We start from the raw sequence: 19,007 nt of genomic DNA, 5'->3' as shown, positions 1-19,007 counted from the left end.
TCCTGCAATCTAAGCTCACTTCCTTTTCCCAATCTTATAAGCGAGTGTGCTTTTTCTTGCGGGCGTGTTTCAGCTGATTTTCACCTCAAAATAAAATTAAACATATAGAATGTAATATTGTAAATACAAGAAGTAAAAAAGAAGGAGAATATTGAAGAATAATCTCTCTATCCTTTTACATAAATGTATTCTTTCTTCTTGTTCTCCAACTTTTTTTCAAAATGCAAAAAACATATATTTAATCTTCAAATCTCTTATTTCTCACTACTTCCTATGTTTTTTCCCAAGTAATTATTATCCTGGAAAATTTCAGCAATATGTTTGCTTTTAAAGTTGGAAACACCCCTCTAGAGAGACGTGTCTTTTGGATGGAAGGATATGGCTTTTGGCAAAGAGACATAACTTTTCAGTAATTCTGGAAAATTCTGCGGACGCGTTCATTTTCGCAAGCACGTTTTAAAGATTCCTGCAATCTAAGCTCATTTCCTTTTCTCAATCCTATAAGCGAGTGTGCTTTTTCTTGCGGACATGTTTCAGCTGATTTTCCCCTCAAAATATAAATTTTCATCTTTTGGACAATTTTTCTACACAAAATAAAACACTAAAACAAAGATAAAATACTAATAAATTACCAAAATTAATACTAAACATTGAACAAAATATGAACTTATAAAGTTCATATCAAGTACCCTTTTAAAAATATGTCTTCCACTTAAATAAAATTATGCTTAATATTATTAATTTGTAATTTTAAAAATATTTGCGGAATTAAATGGAAAATGCAAAAATATTGGAAACCAAAAAAATTTAACCTTCAAACAAGAGTCAAGAATAGAGACAGTATAATTAATACACCAATTTACTTAAACACTTCAATGTCATAAGCATTTTGTCAAATGAGCAATGAGACCTTTATTCTTGATATCATCATAAGCAACCAGACCTTTACATAAGCAAAGCCCCAAGAAAACAAGCAAAAGAAAACAAATATTTCAACCGTGAGAGGCACAATAACTCCATAAATATCTGTAAACATGAGATCTTAAAGACCTCCAAGTGGCTCATCACACTCCTAATTAGCCAATAAAATATTTCGTGTGAAATTCATCATCCAATCAGTCATCTAACATCTCAAGCATGTTTTAACAAACTTTTGCACCCTATGATAATTCAATAGTTACTTATAATTGTAATATATAATCCCAACTTGCCCATCTCCTCTCCACCGTACTGCTTGTCACACTTTTATTTACATGAATCTTTTTTTTAAGACTTTTCTCTTATCTCAGAAAATTAACTTTTTCGCAACTATCGTGGCTTTCCGAAAGGTTGTTTTGCTTTTTCTACCCCTCCTTTTTTTTGCTTATATGGCTGAATTAAGAGCCGCTATTTTTGCAATTGAACTTGCTTGGGAGAAAAATTGGCATCAGCTTTGGGTTGAGTCAGACTCAATCTACGTAGTTAATCTGCTTAGACACCGCTCTATAGATGTCCCTTGGAGTATTCGGCAAGAGTGGTTGCATTGTCTCAGCATTTGCTCTAGGATGAACATTACCTTTTCACACATCTTTAGGGAAGGAAATAGAGTTGCTGATGCACTGACAAAGTTTGGAGTCTCTTCCTCCGTGATCAATTGGTGGCCTTCAACTCCTGCTTTTTGCCACAGGTTTATCAATGATGACATTTGTAATATTTCACAATTGCGTTTTTCTTGACTTTTCCTATCTTTTCTCCTCCCCTTTTTTTGGTTTGTTCTCCTTCCTCTTCTCTTGTTCAAACACTCACTTTTCTTTTATTTATATATTGTGGGTTTGTCAGTTCTTGGGCCATGGGTGCTCACCCCTCCCAAATTCTGTCTCGTCCCAATTTCTATCAAAAAAAAATATATATTTATTCTTCAATTATATTTTTCCTAATTTTTTTTGCTCAATAATATTCATAAATATTTTCCAAAATGTAAATTATTTAGTCCAAGTTCGCATAATAATTGAACTCTTTGAACTTTTTGTTATGAAATAACAATTAAATACCACAAGTATCCTTATCATAATATAACTGACATTCTTATCTTTCTCCTTGATACAAGTAACGATAATTATTTTTCGAGGATTAAGTTTGATGAGACTTGGATTTAGCACCAACACTCAAGGCTTTCAAATCATTTTAGCGTACTTACCAACTCGCTTGAATCGTTGAGCCCTTCTCATTTCGTTATTGGCTACAAAGTGAGTAAAGAAGATGAGATCGAATAACAAGAGAGCCAAATGAAACTTTTCACGATCATTCATTAACACTATAAATGTTTTCTATTTTTTATTTTTCGCAAAATATGATATATTAAGTTAAAGGGTAATTGTGGTATTTAATGTTTATTTAATGTATATTTGATTGTTTTTTGGTTGGCAAATATAATTTTTAACAGTATAGAATAAATAATTGATGGTAACAAAATTTAGAGATTTTATGATGTATTATTGTAAATACGAAAACTAAACGATGTGTAGTAAAAATATAGAAACTAATAAATTATTTACAAATAAAGAACAACCATAAAATACACACAAATGAGTTGATTAAATATCAAAATAATGTGTTTCGCTAATGCATTTTTTTATCACATTTTAGAATGTTTTTTTAAGAAAACATTGATTAAAAAAAATTAAAAAAAAAGGGGAGGGGGCGTTAGGCACTAGCCAAAGGAACATAACCCCTCAATGATTAATCAAAGATTAGTCAAGAATTAACCGGAAATCAATCAGATTCGTAACTTTTATTTATTAATCAATAAAAGTTTCTATAAACTCAGTTAAAATATGCATTGTATTATCTATAAATAATAATACATAAAATTATTCAATATAGAAAAACACATATATTAGTACCATATATTTTTAAAAATGTACAAATGTTAGTATTTCAGTAACATTGAAACAACTCAAACAAAGTAACTATAGCGAACACCTCATTAAAAGTTATGAAACAATGTCCTTAAAATCTTGAATAATATCATGAAAATAAATAAGTAACGCAATTAAACCAAAATATCTGAAAATAATGAATGCAATCCACGAATAACCAGGCAACAATATTCAAAAGTGAATTATAATAATACAAAAAAATAATAATAATAAATGGCTTGAGTCATTGTCGCTTAAGCGGCGATGCCTAAGCAGGCTAGGCAGCATCCAAGTAGCTTAGACGAAACCCATACACCTAAAAATCATCTATGGGCTAAAAAGACACCAAGAGGAACTAATCAGAGAAAATCAGGACAAATTTTCCATTTTTGAACGCCTAACTGATCCATGCAGCCTTGTTTTTAAACAATGAAAAAGTCACAAAAAATAACATTATTTTGTGAATTGCTTTCAAATCACATTAGATTAGGAAATATTTTCCCAAAGCACGTTACATCTAAAATAAAAAAAAAAAAGTAAAAGAGAAGATTTTTAATTATGCCATATGTAACGAGACGGGTATGGCCAACACTAAATCCTCATATGGCACCGAGATTTCCCTAGGTCCTTGGTCAACCAACTCCTATCGAAGGGGTCTATCTCCTTTAAGATTATTGTAAATGCATTTGTAGGTATTCCGCCCGGAGGATCCCCTATATAGAAATCTTGTCATATTAACTTCACGGAATATGGGCTATCTCAGAGCCTATAGTGTCGTTAAGGCTCTGACCCTATGGAAACATCTACCTCTCTGCACGAAGGTCGAATTCCCGACTCTCCTAAATGGATCGCTTAAGCCAGTACCGATTACTGGTCCAGGAGGTGTCGATGATCTGATGTTAGGGTAACCCAAGTCTCATATAGTGTTTCTTATACCAACTCGGCTTCCACAGTTAGCGTATGTTGATATGTTTCACTCATCATTCCATGTTGAAGTCTCATTGTAGCCTTGCTCATGTTTGGGGTTGAGTTTGTCTATGGACAAACTCTCCCCTACATGTTCCTACACTTAGATTATCAATGCCCCCGTTGATCGAGCTTGCCTTTTACAAAGAGAGTTTCACTTACTACTCGAACACTGCCTGGGGTTCCACACAAGTCGTCTGCACTCTTGTTTTCCAAACTGATCTCCGCTTGCTTTTGAACTCTGCTTGAGTTTCCACATTGTTCCTTATCTCTCGAAATAGTTTCAACTTCAACCATTACTTTATTGCTCCTACAGTTTGCATGAGTAAATTACACCGAAGATACCTGAACTATACCCTAGTTCACACTATGGTATTTGGATTATATTTATCCCAAAAATATACCACAAATATGGGTTACTGGACATTTAAATGCATTTCTACGGTAAGTGAGCAGTCAGCGACTGTTTGACCATTTTTACACAAATAATTGGAACTCACTGTACACTTGCTAATCTAAAAACACTATCATACTTTTAAATAAATTAAAAAAAAAATGCTTTTCTCTCCTTTAATCTCTCTCTCTCCTCAAATTTATCTCTCTTTTTCTTATCCATGGCTACCGTCGATGATATTTTCAACATCCTCCGCTAAATAATTTGAACTCACAATCTCTCAAGGTCTTCAACAAATGTAGAAAAAGGAAGTATCAGATTCCGGCACAAGAAAATTCAGAGTGATAATTTGCATAGGAGACATCAATGGATTCTACTCCAAACTCCAAAACCTCTAATGGACTGAATTTAATCATCTCTCTTAATTTTTCTTCAATTTCCTGCAAAAACAAGTATAACAACTTCATTTTCTGGTAAGAACTTTGTGAATTACCATGAGAGAATGAAAGGGAAAGAAGAGCAAAAAGAAGAAGATGGGGAGAAAGAGAGAGAAATGGAAGAGACAGATAGAGACACAAAGAAAAAGAACATTTTTGGAATTAATAAAGGGTAAATAGTCTTTTTAGGTTATTTAGTGTATTATAGGTCCCAAATATTTATTTAAAAATGATCAAATTCTTGTTGACCTGTTATTTACCGGTCAAAGGTACTAAATTGTCTAGTCATTCTTGCTTGAGTATATTTTTGAGACAAAATGTATCCAAATACTAAAATTTGAACTGAACTATAGTTTAGATACCTTTGATGTAATTTACTCCAATTTTCAACTTGAATGCCTTCGTTCAAAGAATTTTTCTTATGTTGCAATAGTAAGCTCATTCCTTATTAATAGCAAAAGGAATTTTTCTAAGTTTTTAAATTTTGAAAGTTTCTTTTCTATTATTAAGGATCTTTATCCAATTCTTCTTTCTCTATCCAGACTCTTTCATCCTATTCTTCTTTTATAAATCATCATAACCTAACATGTCCTACAATATATCTACAATCTTATACCATAAGAAGAGGTCTATACATGTCCGATTCCCCGCGATTGGGTTACAGGGTTTGGTACATCGACGAACAACCCTGATGTCAACTTGCCACCGAGTCATTCACAGACTTTGACTATTTGTACTTACTGTTATTTCTGCTTGTACATATTCGCACTGTTCTGATAGTCTCAAAACTTAACTTTACCCCTCAAATGCATTCTCTTTTCAAATTTGCACCTTGCAAAAGAAGCAAAAAAAATAACACAGTTTCTATAAAAAAAAATAGCAAATGTGAATGTTGGTACCCAACAGTCTTGATCACATGCATCTTAATGAGCAAGTAGAAACTGTTCATTCACCGTTAGATCTAGGCTTATTAGAATCCTAAGGCGGAAATTCAAAGCATCATCAGACTTAGATTTAATAAGCATATATCTAACGGTGAATGAGCAAATTCACTTGCTCATTAAGGTGCATGTGAAAATTTCTATGGTACCCAAATACATTTAATTGTGCCAACATTCACAATCAAAGCCAATCATTTAGAAAATAATATAACGCCCGTTATTCACAAGACAAATGTAAGAATACGTACATGGATGTTCAACTATTTAAAAAACTTGATTTACTAAAATTTTGATGTTGATAAAATTTTGCTAGGTAGAACTCACTACACCAACTATTTGATCAACATCCTGTTGTTGCACCTTGCAATTCCTTATTCTTCTTCACATTATGGATCTCTTCAATTTTCTCTTATACAGGTTGAGGAGGAAACACAAAGCTTGGTCTTGTCCGTCGAAGGTTCAAACCTTGCTTGATTTCCTACCTCTTGTTTCTGACTTCTACCTTGACTCTCTACGTTTGGCTGCTTCTGCCTTCTTCCTCAAAATGAGTTTGAAGTTCAAGTTGAAACCCAACATTAAAAACCCCGGGGTTTTCCATCGATGGATTTTGAAATTTGCCTCATTAAAACTGGAACATGATCTTATTTCGCCAATCTTGCCTTTTTGTGTTCGATCAGATCCATTTGTTATAGCCAACTTCAGTCCACTAGTGGAATATCCATTGTTTGATTGGACATGTCCCCTAATTTGCCAAAATGTTGCTTGTCGATTTGTTAACCACATCTCCTGTTTGCCCCTGGCTCTCGCCTGACTTGACGACCTACTTCCATTTGAATCTGCTTCGTTTTATGTCCAAACAGTTTTTATGCTTTGTAGAATTGTCCGCCGATAAGTTTAACTGAACGTCCGCACATCCTGCATTTCTCTTAACTAGATCACCTCCCATTGACCCATTCCTCATCCTTTGTTAGTTTTGTCACTTTCACTATGACCCAAAATTAGCTTCTTCTCAAAATTACTCGTTTTTCTCAAGCTTCTCGAAATTCAAATACCTGCACACAAAATACATCTTTTTTGTACATGAGTTGTTTTGGTGTCCCCTCCACAAAACTCATTACAAATAAGGACAAAACCTATAGCATCTCATTGATACATTTATAGTAAACACAAGTTCGCACATCTCCACCTTAGAGTTATTCTCAAGATGGCCTCTGCCAATAATTTTCTCGACTGATCACAAGCCTAAAGTTTTTTCAATTAGGCCTGGAGGTCCACGCAACTTTCCGAATCTCCTTGTTGGCCATCGACCTCAAAGTTTTCCTTATCTCATACAAAAACCTTCTTTGGTCAAATGAATCTTCTGTAATGTTATCTCACGACCTTCTTTGGTCAATTACATATTCCGCACTATTATACGCTCAAAACCTTATATGGCTAAAGAATTACTCAATCGAATGTTTCACCCGAGTTTCGCACTCACGATGGATGCTTAGCTTTTGCCTCGATGGACTATGCAACAATGCATATTAATATCCTCAAGTTTCCGCACAATGGTCAGTTTTCGCATAATGGCCAGTTTCAATAAAACTAACTCCTAAGAAGGCATAAGAAATTTCCTGACGAATCTCGGTAGGGAGGAATTCAGATTACGTCTCAATAATCCTCCATCGCCAAACAAGAATCCAACAATCCATCCCTATAACACTTCATACAAGACCCAGATTTAGTACGAGTTTTCTCAACTCATGGAAGAGAATAAGCAACTTCTCACCGAATTAAGATAATACAAGCACAAACTACGCCTCAATAATTTGCCCTAACGGCCATTAATTCAATACATCAGATATGTGCTACTTCACCTGAGCGTTGAATTCCAAATATCAACCACGAACTCTCTCCCACTTAAAAGGATCCAATCTCGTAGAATTTCATCACCTACAACTATATGGGAGTATTCTTGCACTATTTAGTGTTCACATGTGTTAACAATCTAAGTTCCTTGCTAAAAGTCTCGCAACAATGATCCTGGTAATCCACGAGCTTTTAATCAGTCTGAAAAGCATCACAAAAAATATTTTCAAAAAAGCATCGTAAAATTTCTTTTTGTCAATTCATTGAGGATATTTTAGCATTGCTAGCGCACATCACAAAGGACTTGCTTAGTTTATTGTCACTCACACCACAAAAAAACTCACTCAGTTAAAACTCACTCACACCACGAAAAACTCACGATTCTGGCGAAGGCCAAATCCCCGTGTAGCGCTGAGACTTCCCTAAGTTCTTGGCTAGCTAACTCCTACCGAAAGAATCTATCCCCTTTAAGCTTCATGTCAATGCGGTTGTCTGTATTCTATCCTAGAGGCTCCCTTATATAAACATCACCACCTTCCTTCACGAAGGTCTATCGAATACCCGACTCTCCTAGTCCCTAATGGAATCGCTGAAACCAATACAAACTATTAATCCAAGAGGACAGAGATCCAACGTCAACACCGTCTTTATTTCTTATAGTGTTCCTTACGCCAACTCGACCTCCATAATCAACGTACGTTAATATGTTTCATTCACCACTCCATGTCGAAGCCTCCTCCTAGTCTTGCCATTCATCCCCCCTCTTACACCTTGCAGCTTCCTCCACCTGGTGTAGAAAAATGAATAGTAGCTCATGCTAAAACTACAAAGGCACTCAGGCAAATACTTCTTACAAAAACATTTTATCATAATATTTGATTTAAGCATAATATTTGATTTAAGCAATATCAAATTTCAAAATTTCAACAATATATTTTTTTAATTATTACTTCAACTCCATTATAATCCTCATATATCTCATCGGTTTTTGGAACAGGTCGGCAATCAAAATCGTAATTATTATATGTTCTTATTCTATATTTACCCTTTATTGACATTAAAAACTTTCTAAATTGTCGTCATAATTTTGTCGAATCATATTCGATGCTAAACATAAGTTTCAATATTTTCATATTCAGACACAATATAACAGTTAAAATGTAAAACATGTAATAGAAAGTTAAAATGTAAAACATGTAATAGAAAGAATTCACATGAAATTCAAGAGGAAAAAAAATAAAAGTGCACATTTCTAAATTCAAAAGTAACACCTCGAAGCCACACAACAATTAACAAGTGCAAAACAAGCACAGCTTCTAATAATAAATTGAATCGTTACTATGAAATAAATAAGCAACTCATAACAGAAACCAATACCTTCCAAAATTCTTCTGACAAAAAAATGAAAATAAGAAAAACAAAATTATAGCACAACTATAAAAACTGCTGATGTTCATGAGGCTATCAAATACAAATATTTATGTGGGTGTGGCGCCATATCATTCCTAAAGCACATCTGGATCTAACCAATATATCTCGTATGGCACCAAATAAATTGTTGTTTCAGAGCCTATGCAGTGATCAATTCAACTCAAAACACTCAATTATGAAGGGAAGAAATTACCAGCTCAGTTCACTGGTTAAGCCAATCCCTCTAATTATGACTACGTACGATACATACAAGCCCGTGATGAAATCCTGTCAAATGACAACATCAAAATCTTAAATTTTTTATACAAATAATTAGCACGAATCGTGTCAACCCAGCTAACTATGAGAAGTGCAATTGCTTGGCAAGACTAATGAGTTCTGGATTCCTGTAGTATTGCATGTACCTAGAGATCTAGCCATGAAATATTCAGCAGCAGTAAGGGTGCGGCACAGCAGCTACACGTATCCTGGTTGAAAACAACAAACTCACTGACAAATTAGAACCAAATCAAACCAAAAGAAGACTCAAAAGTAGAACTCATCTTCGGTTAATGATGCTTGAAATTGCACCATCTCATAAACGTTTTACTCTTAAGATTGCACTGTTTTGTACAGTTAGGCATAGATCCTCTCTCCCCCAATAATCATACATAGGGGATATATTTGTACCTTATCCCAATTTTTTTATAAAGATATTATAATAAAGAGTTTAGGTTCAGTTATTCAGTTCAAACCGAAATTTTGCAGCCCTTCAGAATCTGACATGCCAAGTATTATCCTAGCTTAAAAACTGATGGCATTTAGAGACGTCTCACATGCACCTCCACAGCCACATATTAATGAATTCAAATTGACAAAGAACAAATAACACATAATAAAATGACATGACAGGATAGGACTTCTAAAGAAATAGGTAAATGTTAGTCTTCTCTATGAGTGGTGTTTAAAATGAGAATGCACGATAACTAGCTTGTCTTCTGTGCATTTTCTTAATTTAAACCAAGTATGTAATGATGCATAATTTATATAAAAAAAATCATTTGTAAAAGCACCTGCACAGAAGAAGAGGCATAAAACAAAAATACCTGGCAGTTATGCATTTTGCTGGATTTGTCTATGTAATTGCAGCATCCAATCAACATATCCACTTGTACCCCCAATCTGGTCTTCCAAAAGGTTTGTAAGCAGAAGGAAGCCTTCTCTGGGTTGTTCACCTTGCCTTACAAGATGGCATAATTGATAATATGAATTATCTCTTTCTCTCAATTTCTTAAGCATGTCCAATAACTTTCTTGACATTTCAGTATTTTGCTGTCTGAGAGTAACCTGATCAAATAGCATCATAGAAATTCAATTATAGCTTTATAAACTTAATAAAGAGAGCAAAGCTCAACAACTTGAGAAAATAGCAGAAACTACTTCATAGATAATATCCATGGTAGGAATCTAAGAAAAAAAAGTAAAACACAGAATCAACTTCCAAAGCTTTGTATTTGCTTCATTCAAATTAAGATCATGTCAGATTCTTCAAAAAAAAAAAAAAAAAATCATGTCAGATCCTCAAATGAGTGGTGAACAATAATATCAATACAAATCCTTTATACTGGGTGAAGGCTTAAGCAAACCTTCATGCTTAATCTCTGGATAAAAATAGAAAAGGTACACAATCAAATCCTGAAGTGACAGTTTAGATGATGTTTCAATTTGAATGACAAAGGTAAGAGAAAATCAGGTAAACCATCAAGAGAAGTTCTCACTTCTTTTAATATCCCATATTTGAAGATTAAATCCAATTCCATTGAAGCTTTCAAGCTTGCCATAAGCAATTATGGGAATAAGCATAAAATTGTTGATTTAAAAAAAAAACCACCCTCGAAACTAATGACACACCTTTGACAGCTCAGCTGCAGCATCTTGGCCAAGTAGATTCATAGAAACATCAGGTGAGAGCATTCTACCAAACCATAAAACAAAGTGAAAACCATCATCATAAATATAAAGGCCTCTAGAATCCAAGCTCTCTGCAGTCAATGGTAGTCTCTTCATAATGTTTTCGAACTGATCCGCTTGTGCAAAAGGCTGCATACATGAGATTGAAATGTATCATTGAATAACACCCACTGCCTACATTAACACTGTGAAATCAAGATTACCTTCAATAAATGATCATCTATTCGGATCAAACTAGGGTATAAAAGTTTCAACAATTTTTTAACAGGTAATGCCATCATTGTAAATCCTGCAGCACAGCGTTCATCAAGCAGAACATCTGCATACCCTCCTCGGAGAGGTGTTGATTTACAGAGTGCTAATCCATACAAAGGTAAGAGCTTTAAAGACTCTGGATATATCATTCGCCCACTCAGACGATGCTGCACAGCATTGAGATTCCGGTATTCTCTGAAAGCTTTCACAATTCTTTGCTGCACAGAGTTTCGTGCATCTTCTAGTTTATGGGACAATGTTTTTTCAATTGCTGCAAATCATTTCAATTGATCAGAAACTTTGTGCTGTTTTATCTAAAGATCAGAACTTAAAGTCAATAATACCACACAGTAGAGTTTATACCTACCTAACCTACAAAACAAGGAAACAATTGCACCGGTGTCAGCTTGGCGGTACATCTCCCCCAAATCTGCTACTACTGGAGCAGCTGCTGTGTGAACTCTGATACGTCTCTCTCCACAAGAAGCAGTGTATCTTTTGATGGTTAAGAAAAAATCATAACAGTTCTTCAGGTGCATAAAAATTTCTACTTATTTAACCTAACAAGAAAAGCACCCAACTGAAACATACAGAATTTCCTACAAAAAGTCAAAGAAGGAAGGTTAAGTATAAGTAGCTTTCACTTTTTCTCCCTTTGAGACTCTCCAGAGAAAAATATGCAAGGAAATCCATGAAGGATCTAAATGACTGCAAGTCAAACAGGCACCTTTACCTTCAAGTTTAGGACCAGCTTGACAGCAAATTACAAATAAAAATGCAAGAGGAACTTTTTCTTTTGTTGATGAAAAAGTTCAAAGCGAAGCAAATAGACACCAGTGCGGAACTGGAAACAATGGGGTTCTTTTATACATTTGTACTCAAAGGATACAACAATGCAACTTGGAAATATACAGTCTGAGTCGTCAACAATGTCTCTTCAAGAGATAATTGCATTGCATATGCTTTGTCACAATCAACAGCTGGAAGTGCTAATAGATCTGTTGACCGTAGCATGAAATTCCCGTGATAAGATGTAAACCGAATACCTGGAAGCACCACAAAAGAAAGCAAGAAGTCATCCACTGAATCATGAACAATGATAACGATTCAAATTGTCATGTAAATATTTCAAATACAAGATGTTCATGAAAAAATAATGGGGATACCTTTTCCACATCTTATGCGCATGACAGCTTCCCATGCTGTTTCCCTTGTAAGATCCCTAGCTAACTCATGTCTTAACTTCTCTCCATGATTGACTGATTGGAAACTTGGATAATAATAAACTTGTCCCCCAGTATATTTAGCTAGAGTTCCTGAAAGCGAGAGCAACTAATTCATACAAAACACTGGTACTCCAGCTTTCATAAAAGTTCTACAAAGTGACAGTTACAAATAAACAAATATTAACAGGAATAAGACACAATCAGTAGACTATTAATAGTCAAGCGGAATTTCCACTTCCAAACATCAGCAAATAGTAATGAAGAGATCATTATATTTAATCACAGAGAAAGCAACACTACCATAAATATATACCCAAAAGCATACCTCAAATATCTAGAGGAAAACATTAAAACTTTTGATAATAAGAAAATTTCTGATTCTATTAATATTTTCAGGAAACCATGAAACAATCAAGCAAAAAATTGCATCAAAGGAGCAATGCCTTATGTGGAAGTAAATGTTATACCTAGTGAAGCTATATCAGTGTACTTGTCACTAAATGCATATACGTTGACTCCTATCTGGTACTTGGTAAAATCAGCAGCCATTTGCTTATAGAATGGATCCTCTGGTATTCTTAACACATGCTCTTTATCAGTTCCATAAATGCGAAGATCATCCCCCCGCAACTTTAAGCGGCCAACACCAAGAGATGGCATAGTATTCTGAAAAATTAGTAACTTCCCACCAAGTTGACTCTGGAAAGAGGGAGAGAGTTAGTCCAAAGAAGTTGGATGCTCCAACCAATGAGATTCAAACAGCAAGTACACTACATTACCCCATAAAAAAAAAAAAAAAAAAAAAAAAAACAGAAAAATGGGAAAAGTACGGTGATCTTGGGGATAGAGAAGGGGAAGGAGAGGAAGCTGAACATCTACAAATACTTCTACTGATTTAGGGGGGAAAATGCAAAGAAATTATTAATATCTTTTCTACCAACACTCATCTCTCAAGCTGTAAATGATGTCCATGTATAATTGATAGGACATCATATTGATATAAAAACAAAACCAATTAAATTCAGTATCTTTTGTAGCACCCAAAAATAAATAAATAAAAGATGCAAATCACACACCATAACCATGAACGCTGCTTTCAAAGCAGGACCAAAAGCAGATTCTACATTCATATTGTCTTGAAACATGGATGGTAAACTATCGAGAAATGCTTCTACAACACTTCTCGACTCTGACAAATTAACAAGAAGATCATCTGGCAATGGAATAAATATGTCATCCAAATCCGAAACCACCATCATCTGAGGCTGCACCAATGATGACTGCAACAAAAAAGAAATAATGCACAACTCATTTAGCTAAATTGTTAGCTAACATGGGGAAGAAATGTATATAGCCTCTAGGAGTGCTAGCTTCCATATATTCATGGAACACTTACCTTCATGTTGTAAAAATGAATCGTACTATCGTAAGTGATAAACCCAATTTGTGTTCTGGGGAAACCAGGCAAGTCATCCAAACAAGACCTAATAGTTTGGGCAACAATCTGCAAAGTGCAAACAGAGACCGAAAGTCAACACAAGTTATTAATACAGGCATCCAAATACACATATAGACCCAATATATAACAACACATGTCAAGTATTAACGCAAATATCTAGTAATTCCCTTTTTATCTTATTAATTAGTAGAATCTATAAAGGAAAATCATGAAACACTAACAAGATCCCTCTTCTGATTATCGATGGATGTATTTTACGTGTTTAATATGGTTTTAAAATGTTTAATTTTAGTGAGTTCATAGTATTTCATCCCTTTTACAGTATGCTTGTAGTTTTTTGGAGAACAAACACTAAAGCTTCGAACTTGGAAGCAAATTGATCAATTCTGATTATTGCAATCTATGATTTCATAATCAGTAACTGTTGTGATATATTCGAAGAAGTAACAAATTATTCTTGATTATGGCTTTCTAAGATATCCATAAGAAACAATAGAACCACTAAAAATAAAATTTTGGAATTTTGTTTGGTACAGTCATCTTCATAAATCTTCATGCTGTTGTTAGAGTACAAAGGATTGCTTTGATATCGATTCATCTAATAACAAGAGTTCATTTAGACGTTTGCGTTTAATTAATTTATTGAGGAGGATTAAGATTAAAATCAACTTTTGGTTAAATTGGCTAAATATTTGGATACATAGAAATCTTTAGACATTTATCATCAACCTTCCATTGAATTTAGTTGGCACTTGCCACCTCTTGAGTTGAGTTCTTTATAATTTGATTCTCCTTATAAATCTCCATTGCTTTCATTACTTGCTTATTTGCCGGCTTAACTTTAATTAACAAACAAATTCACCCAATTTACATATTTTCTCAAGTACTATCAGCTAGATAGTTAGTTAAAGTTCAACTCTAGACATTCAACCTGGTTCATCACTATAATTGCAACACAAATTAGTGTGAAGTTAATATTTATATTTGGAGGCTTCAATAACCCGCCAATTAAATAGATTGTCATCGTGCTACTTCTCAACATTCATTCTCCAATTAACAATTACACCCCATGGATTCCCCAAAACAATATGTCCATTTAAGTCGAGGCCAACGAATATATTTGCACATTAGAATAAGTGCAACCTTGCACATCAAACCGCTTCTGAAAAGAATACAACACCATCATAATGCTTCTAAGAAATGCAAATAAATGTGATACAAACTGCACAAATAATACCCTAACGTCACCCAAGTATGCAAGAATTGTATAATAAGAAACAATATCCTCCCATTTTGGGTCAAATTTATACTGTGCTTCATCTAAATATGCAGCATTGTAATTACAGAAGATCAAATGAACCAAGAAGATAATAATACTCAATAGAGGAACTTACCTCAAGCATGCCGCTTCTAACAGCAGATATTGAAACATCAATCAAAAAGAAGTATAATGGTGGCATTGGAGGCCGCACCATATACTCAGTTGGCGCAACAAACTCCACACTTCCCTTTGTAAGCTCAGGTCGTTGATCCAAATCTACTCTTCTTCCCGTGGCATCTAAGTGAGCAAAGTACTCACCGGGAACTGCACAAAAGGATTAAAGTTGATGAGCAACTTTGCTTGTAACTAGAAAAAGATATTACAAGCGTAAGGACCACATGAGATTTGAAAAGAAAAAACCTACTGTCCAGGCTACAGAGGAATCTCTGAGATGAAAGACAAACTGACAAAGCCAATGGAATATACTGGCATATTATGCAAAACTTTAGAAAAAGTGCCATCCATCCACATCAACTACGAGAAACAGTCCCAAATAAACAGTTCAATATAAACACCAAATCTCAGGTATATAAACACCAAATCACAGCCTAACCATGCCAACAGCAACTAGTTTTTTTTTTTTTAATAATAATAAAATAACAACAACAACTTACATAAACTAAAGTACTAAGCTTAAAAGAGCATCCTCAATTTTCAGCTATATAATATCAGAAATCTTCAAAAAAACATAATATAAGAAGTAAAACCATGTTATAAATTGCAATTATTATGCATGGACTAGAGTTTTTAAAAAATGTGCAAAAAATGGACACTCAGCGTGAGAACATTTCATGAGAAACACAAGGCTACAAACTGCAAACAGATTTTCTCCGTCGCTTCTTACATTATCAAATGGGTTCTCAAGTAATAGTCAACAGAAGTATGTAGAATTACCATCGTTGAGCAGGGAACAAATATTGCAACGCCACTTTCTTCCTGCATCTGAAAAGGTTACATATGGATTCACATATGTACGGCATCTACGACAACGAATAATACCAGATGAAACAAAATTAACCACTGGCACCTCCTCCTGAGACGAGAAGAAGAGCATGAACGATTTGAAAATATAAAACCTCAAAGTAAATAGTAAACATAGCATGCACAACTGTCAACTAAAAATCAAAAAGAAACAAATTCTCAAAAAATAAATAAATAATTAATTATAGCATGAAACATTGACTGGTGAATTTAATTGCAGAGCACGCACCCCATCTGGAGCTTCTGCAAGAGGACAAACAACTGCTCCTAGAGGTAAATGCCACCTTGAAACCAGAGACTGAGAATTTGGTATGGCACTAGTAGTAAGTTGTAGATATCTATTATCACAATTCATAGAATATGCCTCAGCCAATGGAGTTGACTTCACATCGCTATCCAAGGGCCTTGGCAATCCTTTTGGATCAAGTCCTGGATCAATTGACCCTGGAATAGACCCGATCGATAGTGAACTGAAATCTTCCAACAAACCTTGGATACCAACTACAGGAGGTATGGAACCTGGATGTTGGATTTGTTCCCTTGAATGCATGCCCATAGGCTGAGAAAAACCACCTTGGTGTGTTTGGAAAGGAGCAGGTAGTGTTGATACAGGAGGAACGTAATTTGCTTGTGGACCTTGAAAATGAGATTGGATTGGCGGGACTTGGGAAATTGGAGTCACCTGCTTTATATATCCAGGTAAAGGTGGCTGCAAAGTGGCCCTGGCTGGAGGATATGATGAATCTGGTGCAGACTGAGGAGCATTCAGATTTACAGGTGGAGATCCCATTGATACGGGAGGTGGCTGTGGACGAAAGTGAGGTATTGATGATACTTGAGCAGGAGGGGGTTGAAATGGTGGTTGCCCAATAGTAGGAACTTGAGGTGCAGTTGTGAATGGTGGAGTTGGGAAGCTCTGGAAAGGCCGACTAGTTGAGGATCCATATGGTGCTGGAGGACCAGGTCTCCAGCCAGAGGAGGACTGCAATCCACCTTCAGACCCATATCCCATAGTAGGAGGTACTGCAGTTTGAGGAACAGCTGGTGGAGTAGGTCGGAAGCTAGGGGCCTCTGGCCCAGCAACAGGACCAGATGAGGAAAACGGTATCATAGTTGGAGCAGCAGCAAATGGAGTAGTTGAACGTGTCATAGGAAAATTTGGACGGGCATGATTTTCAGTCCCCATGACTTCCAACAAAAATATCTTTCTTCGTATTGTACACCTATAGTTCCATTAGATAATCTGACAAAGAAAACAAAAAGAAAGTGGAAATAATTTGAATTAGCATTCTATAGAATACATCATAACAACATAGTAGAAAATGATGTTCATAACCATGCATGATGGTAAGGTCCAATTTCTTTACACGGATTAAATGGCAAACTTATTAGCTAATTCCACAGGATCAAGATTCATGTAGAGAAAACCAATATTTAGTTAGATGCCATATCATTAAAAAGGTAATTGCTATTGTCATTTTATGTCATTACACAATCAAAAATTACTAAGGCATCCCCCATGCCACCATGTGTACAAAACATTTTTGTCCTATCCTTGTCCTGTGGGAATTCCGGACCCAGCTTCTGTTTCTATATCATGGATGGTAATTTAATTATTATCATTAGCAGAATAAAAGCTTGTCATGAGTGATGAATCACATTTTCCTCAGTATACAACATTTTGAGGAGTATATCATAGCTTTGCAATTCATCAATCCTACAAAATGCATATAGCAAGTACATCCATTCCTTCCTTTATCAAGATTGACAAAGCTCAGTCTATGAAATTTCAGATTTTCCTATCTTTTTAACCGAAAATCTTTTCAGTACCTAACTTCATATTTTGTATATACAAAACACACGCACTTGGATGCCCTCCAAGCTAACATCTTTGTTTAGGTACAATGACTAGTTTCATTATTTTAAAAGATTACCAAAAGGAACGTGCCTAGAAAAATTAAGAGATTAAATAGCGAACCACTAACTCTATTTGCTTCTTATGAGCGTAGAGAGCTTTGCTCTATTACCAACCTTCTACAGTTTAATCAACAGTTGTTACTCATTAGGTAGGAATAAAATTCAAATCTATTTCAAGAAAGAAAAGAGGGAATAACAGCAATCCATTGATGATCAAACATATAGGGAAAAACTATTTTCAATCTAGATTCAGCAAACGCAAAATTCTCTGTCTGTATACTTCTCTCAATAAGGAGAAATTCACAAGTTCAAATAGATTCAGTAATATCAAAGGAAACATAAACCTAAGCTATCCTCCAAAACATTACTAATAAAACACTCTAAAATTAAGAATCAAGACAGTGCACTTTAGTCATCATCGATTTGCTGCATACCTGCAAGTTTCTTATTAGGTTGCTCAGATGCAGATGGTTGGATAACTAGGGTCAATCAGAGTAGAAGGTCGTCGATGCAAATCGCAGATGGTTGGGTGACTTGCGTCAGTCAGAAGACCTGAAGATAAAGGAAAAAAGGATGCCTTGAGTCCGTGACCAGGTGGCGCAATTGATGTTTCTACGAGGAAACCGGCGAAATTAATGTGGAAAAAAGGGTCGCGGACGGCCGTAAAAGAGGAGGAGAGGGGCGGTTGAAGGTGAAGCGATCGAGAGAGTCAGGAATAGAGACAGAAACTACATTAGGGGAAAAATCTTCATTATGTACAGTGGCATAACTGTAATATCGTTTACATATGAAGGACCGTTTGTTTCCGCTACTGTTTGTTGGTACTGTTTGCGGTTACGGTTTGTTATTTATTGTTGAAAAAAGCTGCTTTTCTAAAAAGCAAAAGACTACTTTTGAAATGTAAAAGGCAAATATGACGTAACTAATCAAAAACCTAAAACTCTTCTTTTTTAAATGAAAAGGTAAACAAAAGCCTGAAAA

General features: G+C 35.0%; 1 protein-coding gene across 4 annotated transcripts; it reads right to left on the bottom strand.

The window, feature by feature from the left end:
• Positions 1-7,775: 7,775 nt before the first annotated feature.
• LOC136201986 (protein transport protein SEC24 A-like) lies at positions 7,776-18,770 on the bottom strand. 4 transcript variants are annotated; one of them, XR_010674237.1, is made up of 16 exons: positions 18,461-18,770; positions 16,339-17,352; positions 16,023-16,161; positions 15,202-15,392; positions 13,745-13,852; positions 13,425-13,628; positions 12,816-13,047; positions 12,289-12,438; positions 12,012-12,168; positions 11,490-11,617; positions 11,071-11,393; positions 10,808-10,996; positions 10,003-10,243; positions 9,322-9,384; positions 9,111-9,184; positions 7,776-8,273 (listed from the first exon to the last, which is right to left on the bottom strand). XR_010674237.1 is itself a non-coding variant. In XM_065992387.1 (14 exons), the coding sequence occupies exons 2-13, from the start codon at positions 17,293-17,295 to the stop codon at positions 10,010-10,012; spliced, it is 3,012 nt and encodes a 1,003-aa protein (XP_065848459.1). In that variant the 5' UTR covers positions 17,296-17,352; positions 18,461-18,770; the 3' UTR covers positions 8,848-9,384; positions 10,003-10,009. The 4 variants fall into 4 exon arrangements, 1 of the variants encoding a protein (XP_065848459.1); XR_010674235.1 differs by having other exon boundaries at positions 7,777-8,273; positions 9,111-9,384; XR_010674236.1 differs by lacking the exon at positions 7,776-8,273 and having other exon boundaries at positions 8,848-9,184.
• Between the last annotated feature and the right edge of the window lie 237 nt (positions 18,771-19,007).

Source organism: Euphorbia lathyris, chromosome 8 (genome assembly GCF_963576675.1).
Source record: "Euphorbia lathyris chromosome 8, ddEupLath1.1, whole genome shotgun sequence".
NCBI classification, from domain to species: Eukaryota; Viridiplantae; Streptophyta; class Magnoliopsida; order Malpighiales; family Euphorbiaceae; genus Euphorbia; species Euphorbia lathyris.
Note: the sequence above shows the minus strand (reverse complement) of the source record. Positions and strands in the feature narration are given on the sequence as shown.